The 27541-nt window shown below is 47.4% G+C and overlaps 1 protein-coding gene across 1 annotated transcript; it reads right to left on the minus strand.

Moving 5' to 3' along the window:
* Positions 1-27225, minus strand: LOC144495198 (coiled-coil domain-containing protein 80-like). The gene is made up of 7 exons (XM_078215247.1): positions 25430-27225; positions 20321-20477; positions 18059-18192; positions 8538-8686; positions 2837-2940; positions 1376-1456; positions 1-510 (listed from the first exon to the last, which is right to left on the minus strand). Exons 1-7 carry the CDS (start codon positions 27200-27202, stop codon positions 227-229), a joined length of 2682 nt encoding a protein of 893 aa, XP_078071373.1. The 5' UTR covers positions 27203-27225; the 3' UTR covers positions 1-226.
* Positions 27226-27541: the final 316 nt, after the last annotated feature.

Genomic DNA, 27541 nt, shown 5'->3' on the forward strand with positions numbered 1-27541 from the left:
AAGAAGACAACTTAGCTCATTAAGGGAGCTACTGTATTGGTTAACACTGAACAGGCACCACCCTAACAAGTACAAAGTGCAGGAATAACATTGATATTGTAAACTGTCCAATGTATATTTGCTGATATAAATTGACTATATATTTAATCACATAAAGTTCATAACACTGGTGCTTTGAAAATGTGATCAAAGTCTCAGGTAATAATTATCTCTCACTTCTGTGCTGCTATGCATGTTCAGGATATCCACGATAATGATGGGAGGAATCATCCTCATGACAGGAGATTCCCAATGTCTTTTGAAGCTTCATCTCCTCTTGCCTAGGCTGCATGGAGTCCACCAGTTCATAAATGGTCGCCAGCGACCACATGGGAGACAGGTACCAGGAGATGATGGCGCTGTCTTTACCAATTAGCAGCATCATAAAGTGCTCGTCACTGATCTGGAAGTGTTCACGAAGACCTCTGACTGCCATCGAGGAAAGCTCCTCAGTCTCCACCTCGAACCTCCCTACATTCAGCAAATCAAAGCAAACATTTCAACAAACAAATCTGATTTGCTCTTGTGCTAAGCCTCTCAAGAGTTCATAAGTTACAGGAGCAGAAGTAGGCCATTCAGCCCATCAAGTCTGCTGCGCCATTCGATCATGGCTGATAGAAAAACCCTACTGTGCAGAAGGAGGCCATTTGGCCCATCGAGTCTGCACTGACAACAATCCCACCCAGGCCCTATCCCCTTACCCCACACATCTACCCCACTAATCCCTCTAATTTACGCATCCCGGGACACTAAGGGGCAATTTAGCATAGCCAATCAAACTAACCCGCACATCTTTGGACTGTGGGAGGAAACCGGAGCACTCGGAGGAAACCCACGCAGACATGGAGAGAACGTGCAAACTCCACACAGACCGTGACCCAAGCTGGGAATTGAACCCAGATCCCTGGAGCTGTGAGGCAGCAGTGCTAACCACTGTGCCACCGTGCCACTCTCATATGCTCTTCATCCCCATTTTTCTGCCTTCCCCTCTCACCCTTCAACCCATTACCAATTAAAAATCTGTCTAACACCTCCTTAAATTTACTCACTGTCCCAGCATCCACCGCACTTTGGGGTAGCGAATTCCACAGATTCACAATCCTTTGGGAGAAGTTGTTTTTCCTCATCAACCACGTGTGGTTGGCAATGCCCATACTTCAAGGTTAGGTTCAAAGCCCACATAAGCTCTTGAGCTAGACTCACACTCCTGTGTGGCACTGGGGCAGTGCCACATTGTTGGAGGTACCGCTTTCTGGTTGAGTTGTTAAACTGAGCATGTAACCATCACTCAGAAATTAGTGTCTGAACTAATGTGTGACCCAAGAACTGTTCTTACCATTCAACGGAAATAATTCCAGAGATCCTGAAGTGTCTTCTCCTGAACCTATCAACTTCAGCAGGATAAAATGGCGAATTCCTGATCAAATACAGAACACAAATAATGTTTGCTTCTCTTATTTAAAAGGCACGCATTACAAGATATTTGCAGTTATGATATAACACTGCCAGGAATGCCCTTGTGTGGCGGTTTTGCAGTGTGTGCCTCTGAGCCAGAAGCTCCAGGTTCGAGTCCCACTCCAGAACTTGATGGCCAAGGAAGGTACGTTCATAACACGGTCAAACAGCCTGTCAACCTGAAAATCCTTCCAACACGCCAATGGCAGCAGTAAGAGTGGGCGAGACTCCTGGTGAGCCACGTGATGGAAAGCTTCTACCCCACTATCCAGAGCTCCAAACTACAAATTGTCACAGCAAGGTGGACTACCTGAGTGAACCATCAAATGTCCCTGAAGTGACAGCGTGGCTTAGCTTGCAGGATCCTCACCTTGAGTCAAAAGGTTGTGGGGTTAAGCCACAGGCCAGGATTTTAGCATCAATTAGTATATACTTGTGTCACGGTTATGTTATTGGGCATGATCCAAAAGGCGAGAGTTCAAATCCTACCATGGCACTTTTAAGATTTTGAATTCAGTTTATAAAAAATCAAATCAGTAAAATTGTGACCACGAAATTGTTTAATTATAGAATCCACAATTGGTTAATTGATGCCCTTAGCCAGTCTGATCTATATGTGACTCCAGTCCCACATCAAGGTAGTTGACTCTTAATCGCCCTCTGAAATGGCCTATTAAACCCATCAGTTTTCAGGGCAACAAGGGATGGGGAATAAATACTGGCTTCAGCCAGGGAAGCTCGTATCCCGGGAGTCAATTGGCTCTCAGCCCTGTCCAGTACTGAGGAAGTGCTACACTGTTGGAGATGCCATCTTTCAGATGAAAGGTTAAGCTGAGGTCACGTAGGAACAGGAGGAGGCCAATCAGGCAGCTGAGCTTGTTGCTTGTTCAAGTCTGAACTCTCCCATTTGCCCAGTTCTACCTGCCAGTTCTGGTGACTATTAAAGCTCCCAGTATGGTTTTTAGAAAAAGATGGACTCTTTCCTGTGTCCTGATCAACAATCACCCTCAACTACCACTGATAGAATAAACATAAGTTGGTGCCAGTGATCTTTGTGGATCTTTTTCTGTGTAAAATGGATTCTATTTTCCACCACACTGCTTCAAAGTGAGCTGAATGTATTTAGCATGATATATATATATACATATGTTATTATATATAGATATGTATATACCAGCGAGAGGAGACCAAATCTCCTGCCTCTGAATACTGGATTAGTATGCCGAGCAGAACTTGCTTCTGTGGCTGTGAAGAGTTGAAATCTCCCCATGCCTCCAACAGTTGATGCAGGATCTGTTGGTGTTAAATACTGGAAGCCCAAGGTAATGCTGAAAGAACTTACCCAGATTGCAGTTCTGGCCCTGTAGCGCTGTGATCTGCTGTTGGAATGCCCATTCCTCTTCAGAAGGAGATGAAATTATCAACAGTCTTCGTTTCCACTGTAACCTTCGAATAACAGTGAAAACATGAACTTCACATACACCCATCAATGGACTTTTTTCTTTCTCGCAATCCCCAAATTGCTAAAGTATTTCCATTGTCCCATCCCAGTGCCCATTCTCAATTTGAGGTTTCAGTCAGATTTCCATCTTCCCACTGAACTAAAATGGCTCAAATCAAAGTCACCATCCTCCGTGACTGTAACCTTGGTGCGTTCTTCCTGATTGTCTTCCTCAATCTTGCTCCAGCCATTGATGGGTGATCACTTCATCCTCCTCCTTCAAGACATCTCCCTTGATACCCAGCTTCAAGTGACTGCCCTTTCTCAGTGTCACTCTCACCTATCTGACCATGGCCATGACATCTCTAACAATGGCTCCTCTTCCCACCCTCCACACTACCACTTCAGGATCTCCTCCTGTTCTTCAACATCTACACTATGCCCAGCATGATCCATAGACACATCTGTGCAGATTTGGTTTTTTTAATTTATTCTTTCATGTGGGCATCACTGGCATTTGTTGCCCCTCGAACTGAGTGTCTCGCTAGGCCATTTCAGAGAGCTGTTAAGAATCAACCACATTGCTGTGGCTCTGGAGTCACATGTAGGCCAGACCAGGTAAGGACGGCAGATTTCCTTCCCTAAAGCACATTTGTGAATCAGATGGAGTTTTCAATTACAATTAATGGTCACTATCACTGAGACCAGCTTTTACTTCCAGATTTTATTAAAATTCCACCAGCCGGCATAGTGGGATTTGAACCCACATCCCAGAGCATTAGCGGGGCCTCTAGATTAATAGTCCAGTAACATTACTACAACTCCAGCATCTCTCCTCTGGGGCGGCACAGTGGCACTGCTGCCTCACAGCGCCAGGGACCTGGGTTCAATTCCCGGCTTGGGTCACTGTCTGCACGAAGTCTACACGTTCTCTCCATGTCTGCGTGAGTTTCCTCCGGGTTCTCCGGTTTCCGTCTGGTTAGGTTGCATTGGCCACGCTAAATTCTCCCTCGGTGTACCCGAACACGCGATGGAATGTGGCGACTGGAGAATTTTCACAGTAACTTCATTGCAGTGTTAATGTAAGCCGACTTGTGACACTGATAAATAAACTTAAACTTAAAGCTATGACACCCATCTCTACTTCTCTATTGCTGCCTCTGTGATATCTGACAGGCCACGAGGCCCCACCCTCCCAAATGGAAAATTCTTATCCTTGTGTTTAAATTTTTCTGGGCATTGCCCCTCTGGAGCTCTGTAATCCCCCTACATCTGACACAGAGTGCTACAAAAATAACATTTCCTCCAGCTAAACATTGGGAAAACCAATCTACGCCCACACCCTCCCCTCCGTACCCTAGCCACACCGCAAACACTGTGCCTTGTCTCCCTCCTTCACCACTAACTCTGTCTAAATGGGATCTTTTGCAAACTAAGCATCCTATCCAGATCTCAGCTGAGTTTCAGATCCAATTTCCATTCCATTACAAAGATGTCCAACGTCCACCTCTGTTATATCACCAAGTGTAACTTTAGCTCAGCCCATCTGTTGCTGAGACCTTTATCCATATATTTGTCACCTTCAGGCACAACTATTCCGCTGTCCTGTCCATCTTCTGTAAAATTTAGCACATCCTAAACTCTGCTGCCTAACTCGTTTCCTACAACACGTCCCATTCATCCATCATGTCCTCACTCACTTCCATCAGCCAATTCCTCAAGTTTAAAATTCTCACGTTCTTGCTTAAATACTGCCATGCCCTTCATTCTTATTTTCTTATTGCCTCCTTAACTTCCTCCAGCTCAATAGAGTCCCTCCTTCCTGAACTCGCTATTGCTCTGATTCAGGCATTTTATTCCTGCCTGCCTCTCTCCATCCCACCATCACCAGCAGAATCTTCTGCCTTCCCTGAGTCTGCCTTTCCCCCTCTGGGTTCACTGAAGAATGAGGTAGGAGAAGGCTCGTGTGGTCATTATTAGGAGGCCTGTACACCACTCCCACAAGTGACTTCTTGCCTTTACCATTTCTCATCTCCACCCAAACTGTTTCCGCACCATGGTTCCCTGAACTTGACTAGACCAATATTTATTGCCCATCCCTAGTTGCCCTTCAGAAGATGGCGGTGAGCTGCCTTCTTGAACCACTGCAGTCCCTGAGCTGTAGTTACACCCACAGTGCCGTTAGGGAGGGAGTTCCAGGATTTTGACCCAGCGACAGTGAAGGAACAGCAATATATTTCCAAGTCAGGATGGCGAGTGACTTGGAGGGAAATCTCCAGGTGTTGGTGTTCCCAGGTATCTGCTACCCTTATCCTTCTAGATAGTAGAGGTCATGGGTTTGGAAGGTGCTGCCTAAGGAGCCTTGGTGAGTTCCTGCACTGCATCTTGTAGATGTTACACACGGCTGATACTGTGTGTCAGTGGTGGAGGGAGTGAATGTTTGTGGAACAGGTAACAATCAAGCGGGGCTGCTTTGTCCTGGATGGTGTCGAGCTTCTTGAGTGTTGTTGGAGCTGCACCCATCCAGGCAAGTGGGGAGTATTCCATCACACTCCTGACTTGTGCCTTGTAGATGGTGGATAGATTCTGGGAAGTCAGGAGGTGAGTTACTCGCCACAGGATTCCAAGCCTTCGACCTGCTCTGGAGGCCACAGTATTTATGTGGCTAGTCAAATTCAGTTTCTCGTCAATGCTAACTCCCAGGATGTTAATGGTGGTGGGTTCAATGATGGTAATACCATTGAATTGCCTTGTCTCAACCACATCTTCTAAAATTTGATCCCTTGCCCCCATTATTTAGTTTACCTCCGTCGCTATGCAATCCTAGCATGGTTCAGATGTAGACATCCCAATGCTACAGATCCCATTTCCCAGTATTGGTGCCAGTGCCCCATGAACTGGAACCCACATCTCCCACACCAGTCTTTGAGCCACGCGTTCATCTCCCTGAACTGATCTGTCTCATGCAGATTTGATGATAGTGTGAAGTCAACACCACCAGGAAAGTGAATAATACTGCATTGGTTTTCAACTTGCCAACCTGCCTTGAAGGAATACCTCATTAGACTTTGATTCTGGATCGGGAATCCAAATGAAATACTAGGCCCAATTCTCCCATCCCCACGTTTTTTGGCACATCGGGTTGGGAGATGTTGGCATGTCGACCATTTTGCAGGATTCGCGCATTCATTCCCGACGCATCCGCGTCTCCCACAGTCGGAAAGCAGGCATGGGCGGGACCGTGCCTGGAAACCGGCGGGAAGACAAGGTAAGTGATTTAAATCTGTTTTTAATCCTATTTAAATGTCATTATCGGGCCCGGGACTGAATTCTCTGGTCCCAATTGCATCTCCCACCCCGCCAGGAATATTTCATTCCGGCGGGGTTTAGAGTAGCTCCCCACTTGCGAGGAGCTAGCAAGAGGCCCACCGGAGTTAAGGGGGGGCAATCGGGGCCCCCCAGAGGGGTCAGGCAGTGGGGGAGTGGTGCCCCCTGGGCATAAGCACCCTGGCAGTGCCAGCCTGTACCACCTGGCACTGTCCAAGGGGCAAAGTGCCCATGCCCAGGGGGTCATCTTGGCACAGGCAGAGCCAAGGGGGCATGGCCAAGAGGCAGGGCCAAGGGGGCAGGGCCTAATGTGGGCGGGCCTATGGGGCGATCGGTGGGGGTGGGGGTCCTGCAGCCACTCTGCAGATAGGATCGGTCGGAGCTGGAGGGAGGCTAGCGATTGGGGCTGGCTGGGGGTCGGGTTGGTCTGCCGGGGGAGAGGGGAGGGGGGTGGTGGTGGCTGCTCCCGGGATGGGGGGGGAATGTTGTGCAGGCCATGATCGGGTCATGGAGGGGAGGTGGAGGGGCAGCTTTGTGGGGGCTCCGGGCTGGCCAGCAAACTGCAGGCTGACAGATTGGGCCAATGTGCATGCGCAGAGTCCCGGAACTGTCAGACTCTGGAGTCAATAGGCCCCGCCCCCCCCGAGCTTTTAATGATATTCACAATTGTGACCCCTGCATTGTACCGAGTGTGGGAGATTCGAGTCTGAATTCCCACTGAAAAAACAATCGTGATTTACACCAGTTTTCTTACCAATTCAGCACTTAGAATGTTTTTGGGAGAATTGGGCCACCATTTCTATTCTCTGTGCACTGCTGATCTCTCCTTTCTTTTTCCCCTTGTTTAATCTGTGACTGCAAAGGGGGCAACATTGTAGGTGGCACGATGGTTAGCACTGCTGCCTCACAGTGCCAGGGACCCGGGCACGATGACACAGTGGTTAGCACTGCTGCCTCACAGCACCAGGGACCCGGGCACGGTGACACAGTGGTTAGCACTGCTACCTCACAGCACCAGGGACCCGGGCACGGTGGCACAGTGGTTAGCACTGCTGCCTCACAGTGCCAGGGACCCGGGCACGGTGACACAGTGGTTAGCACTGCTGCCTCACAGCGCCAGGGACCCGGGCACGATGGCACAGTGGTTAACACTGCTGCCTCACAGCGCCAGGAACCCGGGCACGGTGGCACAGTGGTTAGCACTGCTGCCTCACAGCGCCAGGGACCCGGGCACGGTGGCACAGTGGTTAACACTGCTGCCTCACAGTGCCAGGAACCCGGGCACGGTGGCACAGTGGTTAGCACTGCTGCCTCACAGCGCCAGGGACCCGGGTTCGATTCCCGGCTTGGGTCGCTGTCTGTGTGGACTCTGCACGTTCTCCCCGTATCTGCATGGGTTTCCTCCGGGTGCTCCGGTTTCCTCCCTCAGTCTGAAAGACATGCTGGTTAGGTGCATTGGCCATGCTAAATTCGCCCTCAGTGTACCCGAACAGGTGCCAGAGTGTGGCGACTAGGGGATTTTCACAGTAACTTGTTTGCAATGTTAATATAAGCTTAGTTGTGGCACTAATAAATAAACTTTAAACTTTGTGACCCCCTCCCAGAGAATGAGTAAACTAACTATTCGAGTTCATCCCATCTCAAGTTTGCTGTGGGGTTATAAATAGAAAATTGAATCACTCCAAAACAGAGAGGTTGGAAAATATGCCACTGCTTATAAAGAGGGAAGCAAATCAAAACACCTTTCTGTTCATGGACAAGTAATGAGAGGAGAAATTAACGCCCTCCTGTTTAAATTAACCCCCTCCTGTTTAAATTAACCCTTTCCTGTTCAAATCAACCCCTTTCTGTTTAAATTAACCCCCTCCTGTTTAAATTAACCCCCTCCTGTTTAAATTAACCCCTTCTTGTTTAAATTAACCCCCTCCTGTTTAAATTAACCCCCTCCTGTTTAAATTAACCCCTTCTTGTTTAAATTAACCCCCTCCTGTTTAAATTAACACCCTCCTGTTTAAATTAACCCCTTATTGTTTAAATTAACCCCCTCCTGTTTAAATTAACCCCTTCTTGTTTAAATTAACCCCCTCCTGTTTAAATTAACCCCTTCCTGTTTAAATTAACCCCCTCCTGTTTGTAACAGATGGAAATGGGAGGGGAGGGGGGGTGGGGTGGCACTGTGGAAACAATATTCCCGCTGTAAAGGAAGCACAGTATTGACCACATGCATTTAATATCCTAGTCGAAGAAAACACTGATCAGATCCCCTCACACATACCTGGAAAGAAATTTGTTGATGTTGAACTGTCTGTGTTTGATGCAAGTGACACCATTTTTCTTTTCTTCCTGTATCTCTAGCCTCCGAGAGGGAAGTGTGTCCATATAATTCACCAGAACCCTAACAGGTATAGGGACATCAAAATATTGCTGAGGGGGAGACACAGGAATATAAAAGGGAAGCAGTTAGTGTATGAACACTGCATCAATAGTCTACGCAATAGACCAACACCATCTTCACCACAGCCCAGGGGCCGGATGCAGCCCGCGGTGAGATTTAAAAAAAAAATCATGTGCACATGACGTAAATGCCTCCGCCATTTTAGGTCTCGCAGTCTATCTCCCGGTTGAAATCCGGCCCGGCTATATTATAGCCAGAATGTGCATACGGTGCTTGACCTTCAGCCCTTGAGGGAGTTACATAGAAACATAGAAGGTAGCACGAGGAGGCCATTCGGCCCTTCGAGCCTGCTCTACCATTCATCACGATCATGGCTGATCATCCAACTCAATAGCCTAATCCTGCTTTCTCCCCATAACCTTTGACCCCATTCGCCCCAAGTGCTATATCCAGCCGCCTCTTGAATACATTCAATGTTTTGGTGTCAATTACTTCCTGTGGTAATGAATTCCACAGGCTCACCACTCTTTGGCTGAAGAAATGTTTCCTCACCTCCGTCCTAAATGGTCTACCCTGAATCCTCAGACTGTGAGCCCTGGTTCTGGACTCCCCCCACCATTGGGAATATCCTCCCACTCCCTTGAGAGCAAGAACATCCTTCCTCAGAACAGGAGACCAAAGCTGCACACAATACTCTAGGTGTGGCCTCACCAAGGCCCTGTATAATTGCAACAACACGTCCCTGCTCCTGTACTCAAAACCTCTCGCAATGAAGGCCAACATGCCATTTGCCTTCTTTACCGCCTGCTGCACCTGCATGCTTACCTTCAGTGACTGGTGCACAAGGACACCCAGGTCCCGCTGCACACTCCTCTCTCCCAATTTACAGCCATTCAGGTAGTAATCTACCTTCTTGTTTTTGCTTCCAAAGTGAATAACCTCACATTTATCCAAATTATACTGCATCTGCCATTGATTTGCCCACTCACCCAACCTGTCCAGATCATGCTGAAGGTAACACAGCGACGAGTCCCAGTCGGTGAGGACTTCCTCTGTTCCACACACACTTTACGGCATTTTAGAAACAGCTCCTGCTCATCCAGCACAGCAAAGCTCAACCTTGGGAACACAGTGTTCATTTACCAGCTGCACTGCCCTCCCTCACTTCTCTCAAACACCACAATCAGAATCGGAGAAGGTATTGATGGTGGATGGATGCTTTCTGAATAATTGTGAAGGCAGGCAACTAGCTGTATTCCCCCCTTTGAAAATATTCAGCAACCCTCATTACAGAAGGTAATTTATTAAGTGGAATTCCTTACATGTCCTACTGCTTGCTTCCAGCTATTTTATCCTGATATTTTGTCCGGAATCCTCTGTTCCTTCACAATATACATGCTTGGGGTTTAAGAAAGAACAAAGCAAAGTACAGCACAGGAACAGGCCATTCGGCCCTCCAAGCCTGTGCCGATCATGATGCCCTAACTGAACTAAATAAAACCTTCTGTCCTTACTCAGTCTGTATCTCTAAATTCCCTCCCTACTCATGTACCCATCCAGATGCCTCTGAAATGTTGCTCATGTGCCTGCTTCCACCACCTCCTCTGGCAGCGCGTTCCAGGCACCCACCACTCTCTGTGTGAAAAACTTCCCCCGCACATCTCCCTTAAACTTTCCCCCTCTCACCTTGAACCTGTGCCCCGTTGTAAATGACACTTCCACCCTGGGGAAAAGCCTCTGACTATCCACCCTGTCTGTGGCTCTCATCATTTTGTAGACCTCTATCAGGTCTCCCCTCAGCCTCCGTCTTTCCAGTGAAAGCAATCCTAGTTTACTCAACCTCTCCTCATCGCCAACACCCTTGAGACCAGGCAACATCCTGGTGAACCTTCTTTGCTCTCTCTCCAAAGCTTCCACGTCCTTCTGGTAATGTGGTGCCCAGAACTGTTGCACTTTCTGTTCTCACAATAAGAACATAAGAACTAGGAGCAAGAGTAGATCATTCGGCCCCTCAAGCCTTTTCCATCATTCAGTATGATCATGGCTGATCTCAAAGAACAGTACAGCACAGGAACGGGCCCTTCGGCCCTCCAAGCCTGCGCCGCTCACGCTGTCCTACCTAGACCAATCATCTGTATCCCTCTATACTCTGTCTGTTCATGTGTATATCCAGATAAATCTTAAATGTCACTAACGTATCTGCCTCAGCCACCAGTGCATTTTGGCCTTATCTCCACCTTCTGCCCACTCCCCATAACCCTTCACCCCGTTACTAATGAAAAATCTGTCTATGTCCTCCTTAAATCAGTTTAATGTTCCGGTGTCCACTGAACTCTAGGATAGAGAATTCCAAAGATTCACACTCCTTTGAGTGAACTAATTCCTCCTCATCTCTGTTTTAAATCTGTCAACTTGTCAATCCCTTTATCACCTTGTACACCTCAATTAGATCCACTCTCATTCTTCTAAACTCCAGTGAGTATAGACCTGAACTGTTCAATATCTCTTCATAAAACAAGTCCTTCATCCCTGGAATCAACCTAGTGAACTTTCTCTGAACCGTCTCTAATGCATTTACATCCTCCTCAAGTCAGGGGACCAAAACTGTGCACAGTATTCCAGATACACTTTCTGGTTGTATCACAGTTTGGTATGGATCCAGCTCTGCCCAAGACCTCAAGAAACTACAAAGGGTCGTGAATGAAGCCCAGTCCATCACGCAAACCAGCCTCCCATCCTGCCTCAGAAAAGCAGCCAGCATAATCAAGGACCCCACGCACCCCGGACATTCTCTCTTCCACCTTCTTCCGTCGGGAAAAAGATACAAAAGTCTGAGGTCACGTACCAACCAACTCAAGAACAGCTTCTTTCCTGCTGCTGTCAGACTTTTGAATGGACTTACCTTGCATTAAGTTGATCTTTCTCTACACCCTAGCTATAACTGTAACACTACATTCTACACTCTCTCCTTTCCTTCTCTATGAACGATATGCTTTGAATAGCGTGCAAAAAACAATACTTTTCACTGTATACGAACACGTGACAATAATAAATCAAATCAGATATAGTCTCGCAAAGCCGTATAAACCTGGAATAGCACTTCCCTACTTTTATACTCATTCTATTCGCCTTCCTTATTACCTGCTGCACCGGCATACTAACTTTCTGTGATTCTTGCATGAGGACACCCAGATCCCTCTGCACTGAAACACTCTGAAGCTTCTCTCCATTTAGGTAATAAGTTGCCTTTTTATTCCTTTGACCAAAATGGATAACCACAGAATTCCAACAGTGCAGAAGGAGGCCATTTGGCCCATCATGTCTCCGAAAGAACATCTTATCCAGGTCCACACCCTGCCCTATTCCCATAACCCTGCACATTTACCATGGCTAATCCACTTAACCTACACATCTGTGGACACTAAGGGGCAATTTAGCATGGCCAATCCACATAACCTGCACATCTTTGGAGTGTGGGAGGAAACCGGAGCACCCGGAGGAAACTCACAGTGGCATAGGAAAAACACACAGACGATCACATAAGGCCGGAATCAAACCCGGGTCACTGGCGCTGTGAGGCAACAATGCACAGTGATTACTGTGCCACTACAGACTTAGCACATCAAATTCTATCTGCCAAATTTTAGCCCACTCACTTAATCTATCTATATCCATTTGTAAATTTCTTACTTCTTCATTGCAACTTACTATCCCACCTATTTCAGTGAGATCTGCAAATTTGACTATAGTATTTTCTATCTCTGCATCCAAGTCATTAATATAGATTGTAAATAGTTGGGGCCTAAGGACTGAACCGTGTGGCACACTAGTGCCACACACAGTAAGAGTCACATTGCTGTGGCTCTGGAGTCACATGTAGGCCAGACCGGGTAAGGGTGGCAGATTTCCTTCCCTAAAGGACATTAGTGAACCAGATGGGGTTTTTATGAAGATGGTTTAGTCAGACTTCTAATTCCATATTTTTTAAATTGAATTCATATTGGTGGGGTTCAAATGAGGTGGGATTCGAACACGGGTCCCCGGAGCATTACCCTGGGTTTTTGGTTTACTAGTCCAGTGACAATTCCACGATGCAACCTGGGCTTATTCCACAGCAAAATCTATTGCTTGTAATAAAAAATGGCTCTTCAAAGTAAAGGAGGAAAGTCGTGTTTTAATGAAAAATGGACAAACTATTATTTTATTGTGGGGGTGGATTTCAAACCCGTGTGTCTGATTTGTGGAGAAGCAATTTCTGTATTGGAGAAAGCGAACCCAGAAAGACACTGCAGCATGAAGCACATCAAATCTGACAACAAGGACAAGAGCGAGTGGACAAAATTAAAGCACTTAAAAATAACGTGAGCGCGCCGCAAGCATTTATCGCAAGACAAAGGACAGCGGCACGGTGGCACAGTGATTAGCACTGCTTTCTCACAGCGCCAGGGCTGACACGGTGGCACAGTGATTAGCACTGCTGCCTCACAGCTCCAGGGACCCGGGTTCAATTCTGGCCTCAGGTCACTGTCTGTGTGGAGTTTGCACGTTTTCCCCATGTCTGCATGGGTTTCCTCCGGGTGCTCCGGTTTCCTCCCACAGTCCAAAGATGTGCTGGTTAGGTGGATTGGCCATGCTAAATTGCCCCTTGGTGTCAGGGAGATTAGCAGGGTAAATGTGTACAGTTATGGGAACAGAGCCTGGGTGGGATTGTGGTCGGTACAAACCTGATGGGCCGAATGGCCTCTTCGTGCACTGTAGGGATTCTATGATTTTGTGAGATGGACAGTGTTACACAAGCCAGCTTTGTGGTGAGTGAACTTATCACAAAAAAGCAATTCCTGATTCAGGAGGAGAGTTTGTGAAGGAGCACATCACTGCAACCAATGCTTTACCGGCTACAGAGAAAATCTAATTACTTGAAAATGTGATCTTATCTCAAAAGATTCTTTATCTCAAACAGTCAGAATGGTATGGCTCAAGACATTGAAAAGTCTCTGAAAGATTCTGCAACTGATTTGGAGTTTTACTCTCTGGCTATTGGTGAGACAGATATAGGCTAACTGGTGATGTTTCTGTGTGGAATCACTGTGGATTTGGAGATTTGAGGGGGCTTGCTTGGTATAGTAGCAGCACACGATACCACCAAAGGTGAAGGTATGTCTGAGAAGGTTACAACAGCAGTGCACTGACGTCAGTTATCATTTGAAAAATTAGTCATAGAGTTTAACAGCACAGAAAGAGGCCCTTTGGCCCATCGTGGTGTTACTAAGTGGTTTTACTCGGATGGCATTCCAGCTATAGTTGAATCTCAAAAGTTGCTTTAATTAAGAAAGAAATGAATCTCCTTGACCTTGATCCAAGTAAGTTGGTTGTATGCATCAGGAGAATCTGTCTCTCCTGCTCTTACCCCCAGCCATTGGCATGTTTGGAAGGATTTTGCAGGTTGACACTCAACCTGTTTGGCTGCGTTATGAACGTCCCTTCCTCAGCCATTAAGTCTTGGTGTGAGACTCGAACCCAGAGCTTCCGGCTCAGAGGGATACTACCCACTGTGCCACTGGACCTCTGGCAAATTTCAAGGGCCTAACCAGCTTCTTACTTCCTTTTCTCCAAATGTGAACTAATTTGAAGACAAATTAAATCTGTGGAAAATGCAACTGATGCACTTTCCCATCCTTCAGAAACAGAAACCTGAAACAACAGCGCAGTGCGCCAGGGAGTGTGGACATTAAACTTCAGAAAATTTGTGAGCAATTTCAGGACCTCAAAGTGAAGGAAGTAGAGTTAAACATTTTTGCCTCACCGTTCAATATTGAAACAGTCGATTTACCTGAAATCTTTCAACAAGAAATTATAAAACTGCAGAGCAACATTGAACTTAAGGCTAAATAACCTTAACCCAAGAGAATGAGGATGATGGTATGGAATTCAGGGAGAGAAACTGTGAAGTTCTTGAGCAAATTGACATAGGGGAAGGACAAGGTATTGGAGGTGTTGGCAGCTTTAAAAGTGGATAAATCTCCAGGTCCAGATGAATTGTGACTTAGGCTCCTGTGGGTGGCAAGGGAGGAAGTTGCAGGGCTCTGACCCAGATTTTCAATTCCTCTCTGTCCACGGGGGAGGTGTCAGATGACTGGAGAACAGCTAATGTGGTTCTGCTATTTAAGAAGGGGTGTAGAGATAAACCAGGGAACTACAGACCAGTGAGTCCCACGTCAGTGGTAGGGAAACTATTAGAGAAACTTCTGAAGGAGAGACAGTCTGGAATGCACTGCCTGGGAGGGTGGTGGAGGTGGGATGCAGCACAATCTTTAAAAAGTATCTGGATGAGCACTTGGCACATCGTAACATTCAGGGCTATGGGCCAAGTGCTGGCAGGTGGGATTAGGTGGGAGTTCAGGTGTTTCTAATGTGTCGGTGTGGACTCGGTGGGCCGAAGGGCTTCTTCTGTGCTGTCTGATTCTATGATTCTATAACCTGCCTCTGCTGGAATTCTACAGACTCCATATCGACACTGGCAAACTTGAGGAGACGTTGCATCACTGTTTGGAACTATATACCGCTGTGAGCAGTTTCTTTCAAAACCTTTTCTCGCAAAGAACTGTAACGTGCCAGATTAACAGATGTGAAATTGGAAAACCAATTGCAAGCAGCAACATCATCAGTGCCAGCAGACATAACAAGGCTCATTAAGGAAAAGCAAAGTCAGACATTTCATTAAAATATTGGGTGAGTTGAACGTTTCTGCATTCTCTGAGAAAAATAAATTAAGGTGGTTTTTATGTGTGTGTGTGTGACTGATTTTGTCTGTCTGTGAATTGCCCCGATAAAAAGGTTCCTCATCACTGCTTTATACAGAAGGTCGCTACAGCGGCTTGTACAACAAAACTCCACAGTCCCCAGCTGTTAGGAATGTTATGGACAAGAAGGGGCCATTCAGCCCCTCATACCTACTCCAACATTCATTAGATCATGCCTGATCTATACCTTCACTCCATTAGAGCCTTGCTCCATACCTAACAAATATTGATCTCTTTTTTGTAACTTCCAGTTGTTTCCCATCAACAATCCCCTGAGAGAGAGAAAATACCAAATTTCCACTCCCTTCCTTGTCAAACACAGCCTCCTTAACAGTCTTGCTCTAATTTTCAGATTAGGTCCCCTTGACCCTGATTCTCCATCAGAACAATAGTTTCTTCTGTCAGCTCTGTTGTCAGTTGTGGCTCAGTGGGCAGTCCTCTCATTTCCGAGTGGATGTAAGCAGACACTCCAGCGCAATACTCTGGGATACACTGGTAAACTCAGGCCCAGTTCTGCTTTCTAACAAAGAGATAGATACTTTTCACCCGTGTCCTGGCCAATAGATACCCCTCAGTCAGATTAAAGTTTATTTAAAGTGTCATAAGTAGGCTTACATTAACGCTGCAATGAACTTACTGTGAAAATCCCGTAGTCGCCACACTCCAGCACCTGTTCGGGTACACTGAGGGAGAATTTAGCACGGCCAATCCACCTAACCTGCACATCTTTGGACTGTGGGAGGAAACCGGAGCACCCGGAGGAAACCCACACACAGACGGGGAGAACGTGCAGACTCGGCACAGACAGTGACCCAAGCCAGGAATTGAACCTGGGTCCTGGCGCTGTGAGGCAGCAGTGCTAACCACTGTGCCACCCCCAGATTATCAGATCATTATCATATTGCTGTTTATGGGAGCTTGCTGTGCACAAATTGGTGGCTGCGTTTCTTGAATTACAACAAGAACAAGACTTCCAGTGCATCACTGACTGCAAAGCACTCTGAGACTTGTGGTGGTCATGAAAGACAAGTCTTTGCTTCTCAGTGTCCCGGTCAACATCTCACACTTAACCAAAGACACATTAACTCTCATTGTTGCTGTTTGTGGGATTCTGCGCTGCACAAGATTTTGACCCAAGGTCAATGAAGGGACGGCGACATATTTCCAAATCACAGTGGTGTGTGGCTCGGAAGGAAACTCGCAGGTGGTGGTGTGCCTATGAATCTGTTGTCTTTGTTGTTCCGGGTGGCAGTGGTTGTGCATTTGGAAGGTGCTGTGGAAGGAGCCTTGGTGAGTTCCAGCAGTGCATCTTGTAGATGGTACACACGGCTGCCACTGTGTATCGGTGATGACGTTAGCGAATATTTAAGCTGGTGGATCAAGTTGGCAGCTTTGTCCTCGATAAATAGAAATAAAATACCGAGGCTACAAGAGCAGGTCAGAGGCTAGGAGTACTGTGGTGAGTAACTCACCTCCTGACTCCCCAAAGCCTGTCCACCATCTACAAGGCACAAGACAGGAGTGTGATGGAATACTCCCCGCTTGCCTGGATGGGTGCAGCTCCAACAACACTCAAGAGGCTTGACATCATCCAAGACAAAGCAGCCCCGCTTGATTGCCACCCCTTCCTTAAATATTCACTTCCTCCACCACCGACGCACAGTAGCAGCAATGTGTACCATCTACAAGATGCACTGCAGCAACTCACCAAGGCTCCTTAGGCAGCACCTTCCAAACCCATGACCACTGTAATCTAGAAGGGCAAGGGAGCAGATACCTGGGAACACCACACCTGGAGGTTCCCCTCCGAGTCACTCACCATCCTGACTTGGAAATATATCGCTGTTCTTTCACTGTCGCTGGGTCAAAATCCTGGAACTCCCTCCAGCACTATGGGTAGACCTACACCTCATGGACTGCAGCAGCTCAAGAAGGCTCACCACCACCTTCCCAAGGGGCAATTAAAGTAAAAGTTTATTTATTTATTAGTCACAAGTAGGCTCACTTTAACACTGCAATGAAGTTACTGTAAAAATCCCCTAGTCGCCACACTCCCCTCTGGCGCCTGTTCGGATACACTGAGGGAGAATTTAGCATGACAATGCACCTAACTAGCACATCTTTCGGACTGTGGGAGGAAACCGGAGCACCCGGAGGAAACCCACGCAGACACGGGGAGAACATGCAAACTCCACACAGACAGTGACCCAAGCCGGGAATCGAACCCGGGTTCCTGGCGCTGTGAGACAGCAGTGCTTGCCACTGTGCCGCCGTGCCACCCGTGGATTGGGCAATAAATGCAGGTTTTGCTGGCGATGCCCACATCCCATGAATGAATGAAGAAAGAATGATGTTGAATTTCTTGAGTGGTGTTGGAGTTGCACCCATCCAGGCAAGTGGAGAGTATAAGTTTTGTAAGAAGTCTTGTAACCACAGTATTTATGTAACTGTTCCAATTCAGTTTAAATGTAGCATTGTGTAAAATGTTTTAGGACAGCTGTGACAGCTAAACTTAAGGAACTGTATAAAAGCAAGTTTCCTTTTTCTAAGCTGGCCAGAGATAAATTGCTTTGACATTAATATTAAAATGTCAGTTCTCACCTTAACTTTCATATCATAATCAACCAGAACCATAAAGAACTCGTCAAACGTCAGTCCAAATTCTCTCCGTAGCTGGGCAATCAGATCCATATTGACAGATTCAGGCACTGGATTTTCAAGTGTTAATTCGTTCTCTAAAATATGGAAGTGAAAAGATATATTAAGCAAGTGTGCAGTGCCTCTGAAAGCCACATCTTCCTCTTTTATTTGAAGTCTTTATTTTCTCCTCTGCAGTTAACTTTCCCCAAGCCAATCCCATCTTGAAGCCTGTCCCCATCTCTAGGGAAAGCTCATCTAAACCATGGGCAGGAAACAAGATTAAATCTGCGGCCTGATAAGAACATCAGGAATGGTCGGAGGCTATTCAGCCCCTCAGGCCTATTCCAACAGTCAGATCATGGCCGACCTGTGCCTCAACTCAATTTGCAAAGCGGCAGCAGGGCTGTAGGACTCGTTGAGTTGCTCCTGCAGAGAGCTGGGACGGAAATGATGGGCTGAATGGCTCCATGTTCTGTAATAATTCCATGACTCCATAACTCCAACTACCCATCTTCATTTTTCTGAATGGAAGTCTGTAACTAGTGGTGTTCCGCAGGGATCAGTGCCGGGACCTCTGCTGTTTGTAATATATATAAATGACCTGGAAGAAACCGTAGCTGGTCTGATTAGCAAGTTTGCGGATGATAATAAGATTGCTGGAGTTGCGGATAGTGATGAACATTGTCAGAGAATACAGCAGGATATAGATAGGCTGGAACATTGGGCGGAGAAATGGCAGATGGAATTTAAGCCAGACAAATGCGAGGTGATGCATTTTGGTAGATCCAATTCAGGTGGGAGCTACAAAAGAAATGACAGAGCCATCAGGAGCATCGACACACAGAGAGATCTGGGAGTACAGGTCCACAGATCCTTAGACGTGGCAGCACAGGTGGAAAAGGTGGTGAAGAAAGCATATGGCATGCCTGCCTTCATCAGCCGGGGAACTGAGTATAAAAGTTGGCAAATTATGTTACAGTTATATAAAACATTGGTTCGGCCGCATTTGGAATACTGTGTCCAATTCTGGTCACCATACTACCAGAAGGGCGTGGAGGCTTTGGGGGAGTAGAGAAAAGGTTTACCAGGATGTTGCCTGCTATGGAGGGTATTAGCTATGAGGAGAGATTGAATAAACTGGGATTGTTCTCCCTGTAAAGACGGAGACTGAGGGGCGACCTGATAGAAGTTTATAAAATTATGAGGGGTATAGATAGGGTGAACAGTTGGAAGTTTTTTCCCAGGGCAGAAATGACAAACACAAGGGGGCACAAGTTCAAGATAAGGGGGGAAAGGTTCAGTCGAGATGTGCGGGGGAAGTTTTTTTTACACAGAGGGCCTGGAATGCACTGCCAAGTGAGGTGGTTGAGGCAGACACATTAGCGGCATTTAAGACTTATCTGGAGAGACACATGGGACAGGCGGGGAATAGAGGGATGCAGGCAGTTGGCCTAGATAGGACAATGTGAACGGTGCAGGCTTGGTGGGCCGAAGGGCCTGTTCCTGTGCTGTACAGTTCTCTGTTCTTTGTTCATTCCATATTCCACAACACCCTGACAACAAATGTCTAACAGAATCTTCAATGTTCCGATTGACAGCCAACACCCACAGAACGTTGTGGGAGGGGAGTACCAGATTCCCAGCACCCTTTGTGTGAAAACATCACGATGGGCCAAAGGGCCTCTTATTGTGCTGTAAAACTCTGCTTCCTGATTGAACTTCTGAATGGCAAGCTCTAACTTTAAGATAATTTCATATTGTTCTGGATTCCTCTACCAAGGAAATGGTTTGATTTGATTTGATTTGATTTATTATTGTCACATGTATTAGAATACAGTGAAAAGTATTGTTTCTTGCGCGCTATACAGACAAAACAAACCGTTCATAGAGAAGGAAAGGAGAGAGTGCAGAATGTAGTGTAACAGTCATAGCCAGAGTGTAGAGAAAGATCAACTTAATATAATCAAAAGTTTCTCATTTCGGTTAGCCTCATTCTGCCACACTCAAGCGAATACAAGTCAAAAACCATCCCTTCAGTGTTGTACCCTGCAGGTGAATGGAAGTTGAAATGCAGAGGGTAGCAGAGAGTGGGGAGATGGGAGTGTTGGATTGGTGGGGCAAATGAAGGGGGGGGGGGCAATATGACAGAAGGACTGGAATGGGGCAGGGGGCAGATGTGGAGTGAGGAGTAACAAGGCATATATTTTGTGAGCTGCCACTCACCATTCTGATAGTGTTCCACCTTCAGGGTGCTGTTAGACTGTGAGCCCAGGATAGCAATCATACTGACTCTCCTGACAGCTAGTTGGCACACGTGTTCCAGGTACTCGTCCCTCTGGTGTACGTAGAGCTTGCTGTCTTTCCTGGGTGCGGTGATCAGCTGTCAAAGTGCGACAAGATACATCACAGAAACACGCTGCGGCTGAGCTGATAGCCTGATGAGGCACTCACAGCCCATTCCCAAAGCAAACTGTGCATTATTTACTCATTAAACACTTGAAATATTATTATTCATCACCGTGACCAAGACATCACTGACAAGCACCACTTTTATAGCCCTTTGAGAACAGATCTTGAACATTTTTCAGAAGTGTGATTGAATGTGTGGATAAGGGAAGTTCAGTTGATGTAGTTTATATGGATTTTAGCAAAGCCTTTGACAAGGTCCCACATGGGAGACTGATTGAGAAGGTTACAGCACACGGAATTCAGGGAAACTTGGTGAGATGGATCCGAAACTGGCTCAGTAATAGGACACAAAGTGTGGTGGTAGAGGCTGTTTGAGTGACTGGAGACCGGTGTCCAGCAATGTACCACAAAGATCAGTGTTGGGACTCTTATTATTTGTTATATACATAGATGATATAGATGAGAATGTGGCAGGGGGTGGGGGGGGGGGGGGCGTGGAATAAGCAAGTTTACAGATGACACCAAGATTGGTAGGGTAGTTAATAGTGATGAAAAAAGGTTGTAGGTTGCAGGAAGATACAGATGGGTTGGTCAGATGGGCAGAGCAGTGGCAGATGATATTTAACCGTGGTAAGTGAGAGGTGATTCACTTTGAAACAACAAGACAAGGGAGTATTTAATAAATGGCAGGATACTAGGAAAATCAGAGGAACAGATGGATCTTGGGGCACTTATTCACAGATCCCTGAAGGCGGCAGAGCAGGTGAATAGAATAGTTAAGAAAGCATATGGGACACTCATGACATAGAGTATAAGAACAGGGAGGCATTGTTGGAGCTGTACAGAGCGTTGGTTAGGCAACAGCTGAAGTACTGTGTGCAATTCTAGTCACCTCATTATAGGAAGGATATGATTGCACTGGAAAGGGTGCAGAAGAGATTCACCAGGATGTTGCCTGGGATGGAGCATTTGAGCTATAAGGAGAGACTGGATAGGTTTGGATTGTTTTCTCTAGATCAGAGAAGGCTGAGGGGGGACATGATTGAGGTGTAGAAGATTATGAGGGTTATGGATACGGTGAGTAGGGAGCAGCTGTTCCCCTTGATTGAGGGGTCAATCATGAAGGGGCATAGTTTTAGGGTAAAGGGCAGGAGATTCAGAGGGGATTTGAGAAAACACTTTTTCACTCAGAGGGAGGCGGGAATCTAGAATGCACTGCCTGGAAAGGTAGAGGAGGCCAGAAACCTTACAACCTTTAAAAAAATATTTGGATGAGCACTTTAAACATCATAACATTCAAGGATATGGGACAAGTGCAGGAAAATGGGATTAGCACGCCTTTAGTGTTAGATATTGTTGGTGCAGATCCATGGGCCGAAGGGCCTTTTCTGCGCTGTATGACTCTATGACACTATGAACAACTGAAGTCCAATTTGTTGCATCATTGTGAGCTGCTAACTCACTTTAGAGAGAGGTTTGGAATTAAACATGATTAGTATGGGCCTGGAATCACATAAAGGCCGGATTGAGTAAGATTCCCTAAAAGATCACTTATCATACCATAGAATTCACACAGTGCAGAAGGAGGCCATCCAGCCCATCAAATCTGCACCAACTATCTGAAAGAGCATCACACAGGCCCTCCTCATCCCTGCAACCCCACTCATTTCCCATGGCTAATCCACCTAGCCGACACATCTTGGGACACTAAGGGGCAATTTAGCATGGCCAATCCACCTAACCTGCACAACTTTGGAGTGTGGGAGGAAACCGGAGCACCCGGAGGAAACCCACGCAGACATAGGGAGAACGTGCAGACGCAGCACAGTTGTGGAATAATGTCTATAATGTTCTGGAATGCACTGCCTCAAAAAGTAATGAAAGTAGACTCAATAATGACTTCCACGTCTTTCGGGCTGTGGGAGGAAACCGGAGCACCCAGAGGAAACCCACGCAGAAAGTTCCAGAGATGTAGAGGAAAGGATTGCAAAGATGATTCTGGATAAGAGCAAAAGTAACAGGGTAGTTGTTATGGGGGACTTTAACTTTACAAATATTGACTGGAAAAGCTATAGTTCGAGTACTTTAGATGGGTCAGTTTTTGTGCAATGCGTGCAGGAGGGTTTCCTGACACAGTATGTAGATAGACCAACAAGAGGCGAGGCCACATTGGATTTGGTACTGGGTAATGAACCAGACCAGGTGTTAGATTTGGAGGCAGGGGAGCACTTTGGTGATAGTGACCACAATTCGGTTACGTTTACTTTAGCGATGGACAGGAATAGGTATATACCGAAGGGCAAGAGTTATAGCTGGGGGAAAGGAAATTATGATGCGATTAGGCGAGATTTAGGATGCATAGGTTGGGGAAGGAAACTGCAGGGGATGGGCACAATTGAAATGTGGAGCTTGTTCAAGGAACAGCTGCTGGATGTCCTTGATAAGTATGTACCTGTCAGGCAGGGAGGAAGCAGTCGTGTGAGGGAACCGTGGTTTACTATAGAACTTGAATCTCTTGTGAAGAGAAAGAAGGAGACTTATGTAAAGATGAGACATGAAGGCTCAGTTAGGGCGCTTGAGAGTTACAAGTTAGCCAGGAAGGACCTAAAGAGAGAGTTAAGAAGAGCCAGGAGGGGACATGAGAAGTCTTTGGCAGGTAGGATCAAGGAAAACCCTAAAGCTTTCTATAGGTATGTCAGGAATAAAAGAATGACTAGGGTAAGATTAGGGCCAGTCAAGGACAGTAGTGGGAAGTTGTGCGTGGAGCCTGAAGAGATAGGAGAGGCGCTAAATGAATATTTTTCATCAGTATTCACGCAGGAAAAAGACAATGTTGTCGAGGAGAATACTGAGATACAGGCTATTGGACTAGACGGGATTGAGGTTAATAAGGAAGAGGTGTTAGCAATTCTGGAAAGTGTGAAAATAGATAAGTCCCCTGGGCCGGATGGGATTTATCCCAGGATTTTCTGGGAGGCTAGGGAGGAGATTGCAGAGCCTTTGGCTTTAATCTTTTTGTCGTCATTGTCTACAGGAACAGTGCCAGAAGACTGGAGGATAGCAAATGTTGTCCCCTTGTTCAAGAAGGGGAGTAGAGACAACCCTGGTAATTATAGATCAGTGAGCCTTACTTCTGTTGTGGGCAAAAGTTTTGGAAAGGATTATAAGAGACAGGATTTATAATCACCTAGAAAGGAATAATTTGATTAGGGATAGTCAACACGGTTTTGTGAAGGGTAGGTCGTGCCTCACAAACCTTATTGAGTTCTTTGAGAGGGTGATCAAAGAGGTGGATGAGGGTAAAGCAGTTGATGTGGTGAATATGGATTTCAGTAAAGCGTTTGATAAGGTTCCCCACGATAAGCTATTGCAGAAGATACAGAGGCATGGGATTGAGGGTGATTTAGCGGTTTGGATCAGGAATTGGCTAGCTGTAAGAAGACAGAGGGTGGTGGTTGATGAGAAATGTTCATCCTGGAGTTCAGTTACTAGTGGTGTACCGCAAGGATCTGTTTTGGGGCCACTGCTGTTTGTCATTTTTATTAATGACCTGGATGAGGGCGTAGAAGGATGGGTTAGTAAATTTGTGGATGACACTAAAGTCGGTGGAGTTGTGGACAGTGTGGAAGGATGTTGCAGGTTACAGTGGGACATAGATAAGCTGCAGTGCTGGGCTGAGAGGTGGCAAATGGAGTTTAATGCGGAAAAGTGTGAGGTGATTCACTTTGGGAGGAGTAACAGGATTACAGAGTACTGGGCTAATGGTAAGATACTTGGTAGTGTGGATGAACAGAGATCTCGGTGTCCATGTGCATAGATCCCTGAAAGTTGGCACCCAGGTTGATAGGGTTGTTAAGAAGATGTACGGAGTGTTAGCTTTTATTGGTAGAGGGATTGAGTTTCGGAGTCGGGAGGTCATGTTGCAGCTGTACAAAACTCTGGTGCGGCCGCACTTGGAGTATTGCGTACAGTTCTGGTCACCGCATTATAGGAAGGATGTGGAAGCATTGGAAAGGGTGCAGAGGAGATTTACTAGGATGTTGCCTGGTATGGTGGGAAGGTCTTATGAGGAAAGGCTGAGGGACTTGAGGTTGTTTTCGTTAGAGAGAAGAAGGTTAAGAGGTGACTTAATAGAGGCATACAAGATGATCAGAGGATTAGATAGGGTGGATAGTGAGAGCCTTTTTCCTCGGATGGTGATGGCTAGCACGAGGGGACATAGCTTTAAGTTGAGGGGTGATAGATATAGGACAGATGTCAGAGGTAGGTTCTTCAATCAGAGAGTAGTAAGGGCGTGGAATGCCCTGCCTGCAGCAGTAGTGGACTCGCCAACATTAAGGGCATTTAAATTGGATAAACATATGGATGATATTGGAACAGTGTAGATTAGATGGACTTTAGATTGGTTTCACTGGTCGGCGCAACATCGAGGGCCGAAGGGCCTGTACTGCGCTGTAACGTTCTATGTTCTATGTTCTAGATACGGGGAGAAGGTGCAGACTCCACACAGACAGTGACCCAAGGCCAGAAATGAACCCAAGTCCCTGACGCTGTGAGACAACAGTGCTACCATGACAATCAGTGGGTTAACAGCAATTTGACAGTTTCATGGTCACACTTTACTGATACCAGGTATACTTTGACATACAGAAGATTGGATTAAAGGATTGGATGGGACTGGATGGATTGGATTGATGGACAGATGGACTCCTGAGGAGGGACCTATCAGGTTTTAATGGACATTTAGTGTTGGACATTTGAAAATGTAAAGTTGCTGTTTACTCTGCTCCATTGCGCTGTGCTGGACATAGGCTGGAAGTCCCTCCATCAACTGGACCAAATACATATCAGGCCTGGCCTATCCTGGATACATGTCCCTCCTCCCTCTATCCCCTGCCTATCCAAGTTTGAAATGTGACTCACCATTAATCTCCGCTTGTTCCGGAAATGATCTAAAAACCCCATCAATGCCTGGTTATCGCTCTTTGACTTTCGGGAGCCATTCTTCTTCTTCTTACGGTTTTTCCTGTTTTTCCGATTTTTTCTTCTCTTTGGTTTATTGGAGTTGTCTCCGTGCTTGCTCTCCACTTTCTCACCGCTGGGCTGGACCTCCTGCCTCTGACCCCCTGCCCTCTGCTCTGTTACTGGAGACAGGTTGGTCCCAGCCTGGGTTAAACCTCCCCCTGCCTTGGTGAGGGTCCACATTCCAGTGGGCTGCACAGTGACAGAATCCCCGGTCAGAATGGTCTCAGTGAAGGGGTCAGAGGGGTTTGAGAGTCCAGGAAGAGTGGCTGGTGTGTTGGTTGAGCCTTCATCCCAATGTCCTGACTCGGAATGCTGATGTGCCAGGGCTGTAGGAACTGTGGCAATGTTGTCCAGAGTTTGGTAAGTAGTTTGGTTTGGAGGAGTTCTTGTAGAGATCTCTGAGGCTGAGCCATTGGCTTGGATCTGGACTGTGTGATAGCCATGAGATCCTGCCCGAGGCAATCCCTCCCTGTGTTTGCCCGTTAACATCAGCTGCACTTTCTCTTTGATCTGAAGCATCAAGCTTTCCACCGTCTCTTGTCCCGGTGGCACCGGGATGAAGGGAGACTCCCTGGGTTTAGCCGCACTCCTGAGGCTCTCAGCTCTCCTCTTGCCAACCGAGTTTGGGGTTAAGGTTGAATCCTTCTGTTTGCCCAGTGCCCTCCTACTGGGAGCCAACGCTCCTGGCTTCCCCGAGGACCCAACTCTCTGAGATCTGATGGGCTTCTGAGAATAGGGAGAGGCTGGTCTCCACCTGCTGTTGACCAGTGCCCTGCTGCCCAATGCCCTGTTGGCCATTCCCCTGTTGCCCAGTGTCCTGTTGACCATTCCCCTGTTGACCACCCCCCTGTTGACCATTCCCCTGTTGCCCAATGTCCTGTTGGCCATTCCCCTATTGCCCAATGTCCTGTGGCCCAATGTCCTGTTGACCATTCCCCTGTTGCCCAATGTCCTGTTGACCATTCCCCTGTTGCCCATTCCCCTGTAGAGCAGGTTTCTGTTGGGTTGCAGTTGCCCTGAGCCCGGTCTCTTGCCCCCACCAGCCTTGCACCTCAGATGTTGGCCCCTCCTGGTGACACTCTCTATCTTCCTGAGGGGCATCTGATCCACTGTCTCCAGGACGGCTTCCATCCTCACGGCGTAGGGGAATCTCTCATACAGCTGCATGGACTTCCTGAGCAGCACCATGTTGAACTGACCCTCCTTCAGGGACAGCAGCCGCATGATGTGAGCCACCTCCTGGGCTTCCAGCTTCTCCTCGGACACCTTCCCCTCTAGCGAGATATTCACCACCTTGCCCCGGGAGCCCTGGAACAGGAGCAGGAGCAGGAGGTCCCTGGTGGCCAGTTGGCACCGCAGCTCCCGGCTCTTGGTGTCCAGTTGCTGCTCCATCAGCCGGTACGAGTTATCCGAGGGACCCGGAGCCGCCAGCACCAACAGCCGAAACCTGCCGAAGTAACTGGCCAGGGGTCCCAGCTCTGCCGGGGGTGCTGGCGGGGGGAACTGGCCGCTCCTCCGGCCAGCCAGCGCCTTCCGAGCCGGATTCCCCGCTGCCCCGGAGGCTGGCGGAGCCGGAAAACCTTCCTCGGCATTGCCGGGGCCGGCGGGCGGGAGAGCCGCCCCGGCTCCCAGCGACAAGAGCAGCAAGAGGCAGACAGTGAGGGCGCTCATTCCGCCTCTCCTCTCCACCAGATCACAGCACTGACTGCAAAATCATCCCGAGCAAGGCGAGGAATCCCAGCCCGCCTTCCCAAATCCCAGCCCCCCAATCCCTGCCCAAATCCCAGCACACACCCCCAAATCCCAGCACACACCCCCAAATCCCAGCACAGCCCCCCAAATCCCAGCCCCAATCCCTCCCCAAATCCCAGAATACACCCCCAAATCCCAGCACAGCCCTCCAAATCCCAGCCCCAATCCCTCCCCAAATCCCAGAATACACCTTCAAATCCGAGCACACCCCCCCAAATCCCAGCAAACACCCCAAAATCCCAGCCCCAATCCCTCCCC

Source organism: Mustelus asterias, chromosome 6 (assembly GCF_964213995.1).
Source record: "Mustelus asterias chromosome 6, sMusAst1.hap1.1, whole genome shotgun sequence".
Classification (NCBI taxonomy): domain Eukaryota; kingdom Metazoa; phylum Chordata; class Chondrichthyes; order Carcharhiniformes; family Triakidae; genus Mustelus; species Mustelus asterias.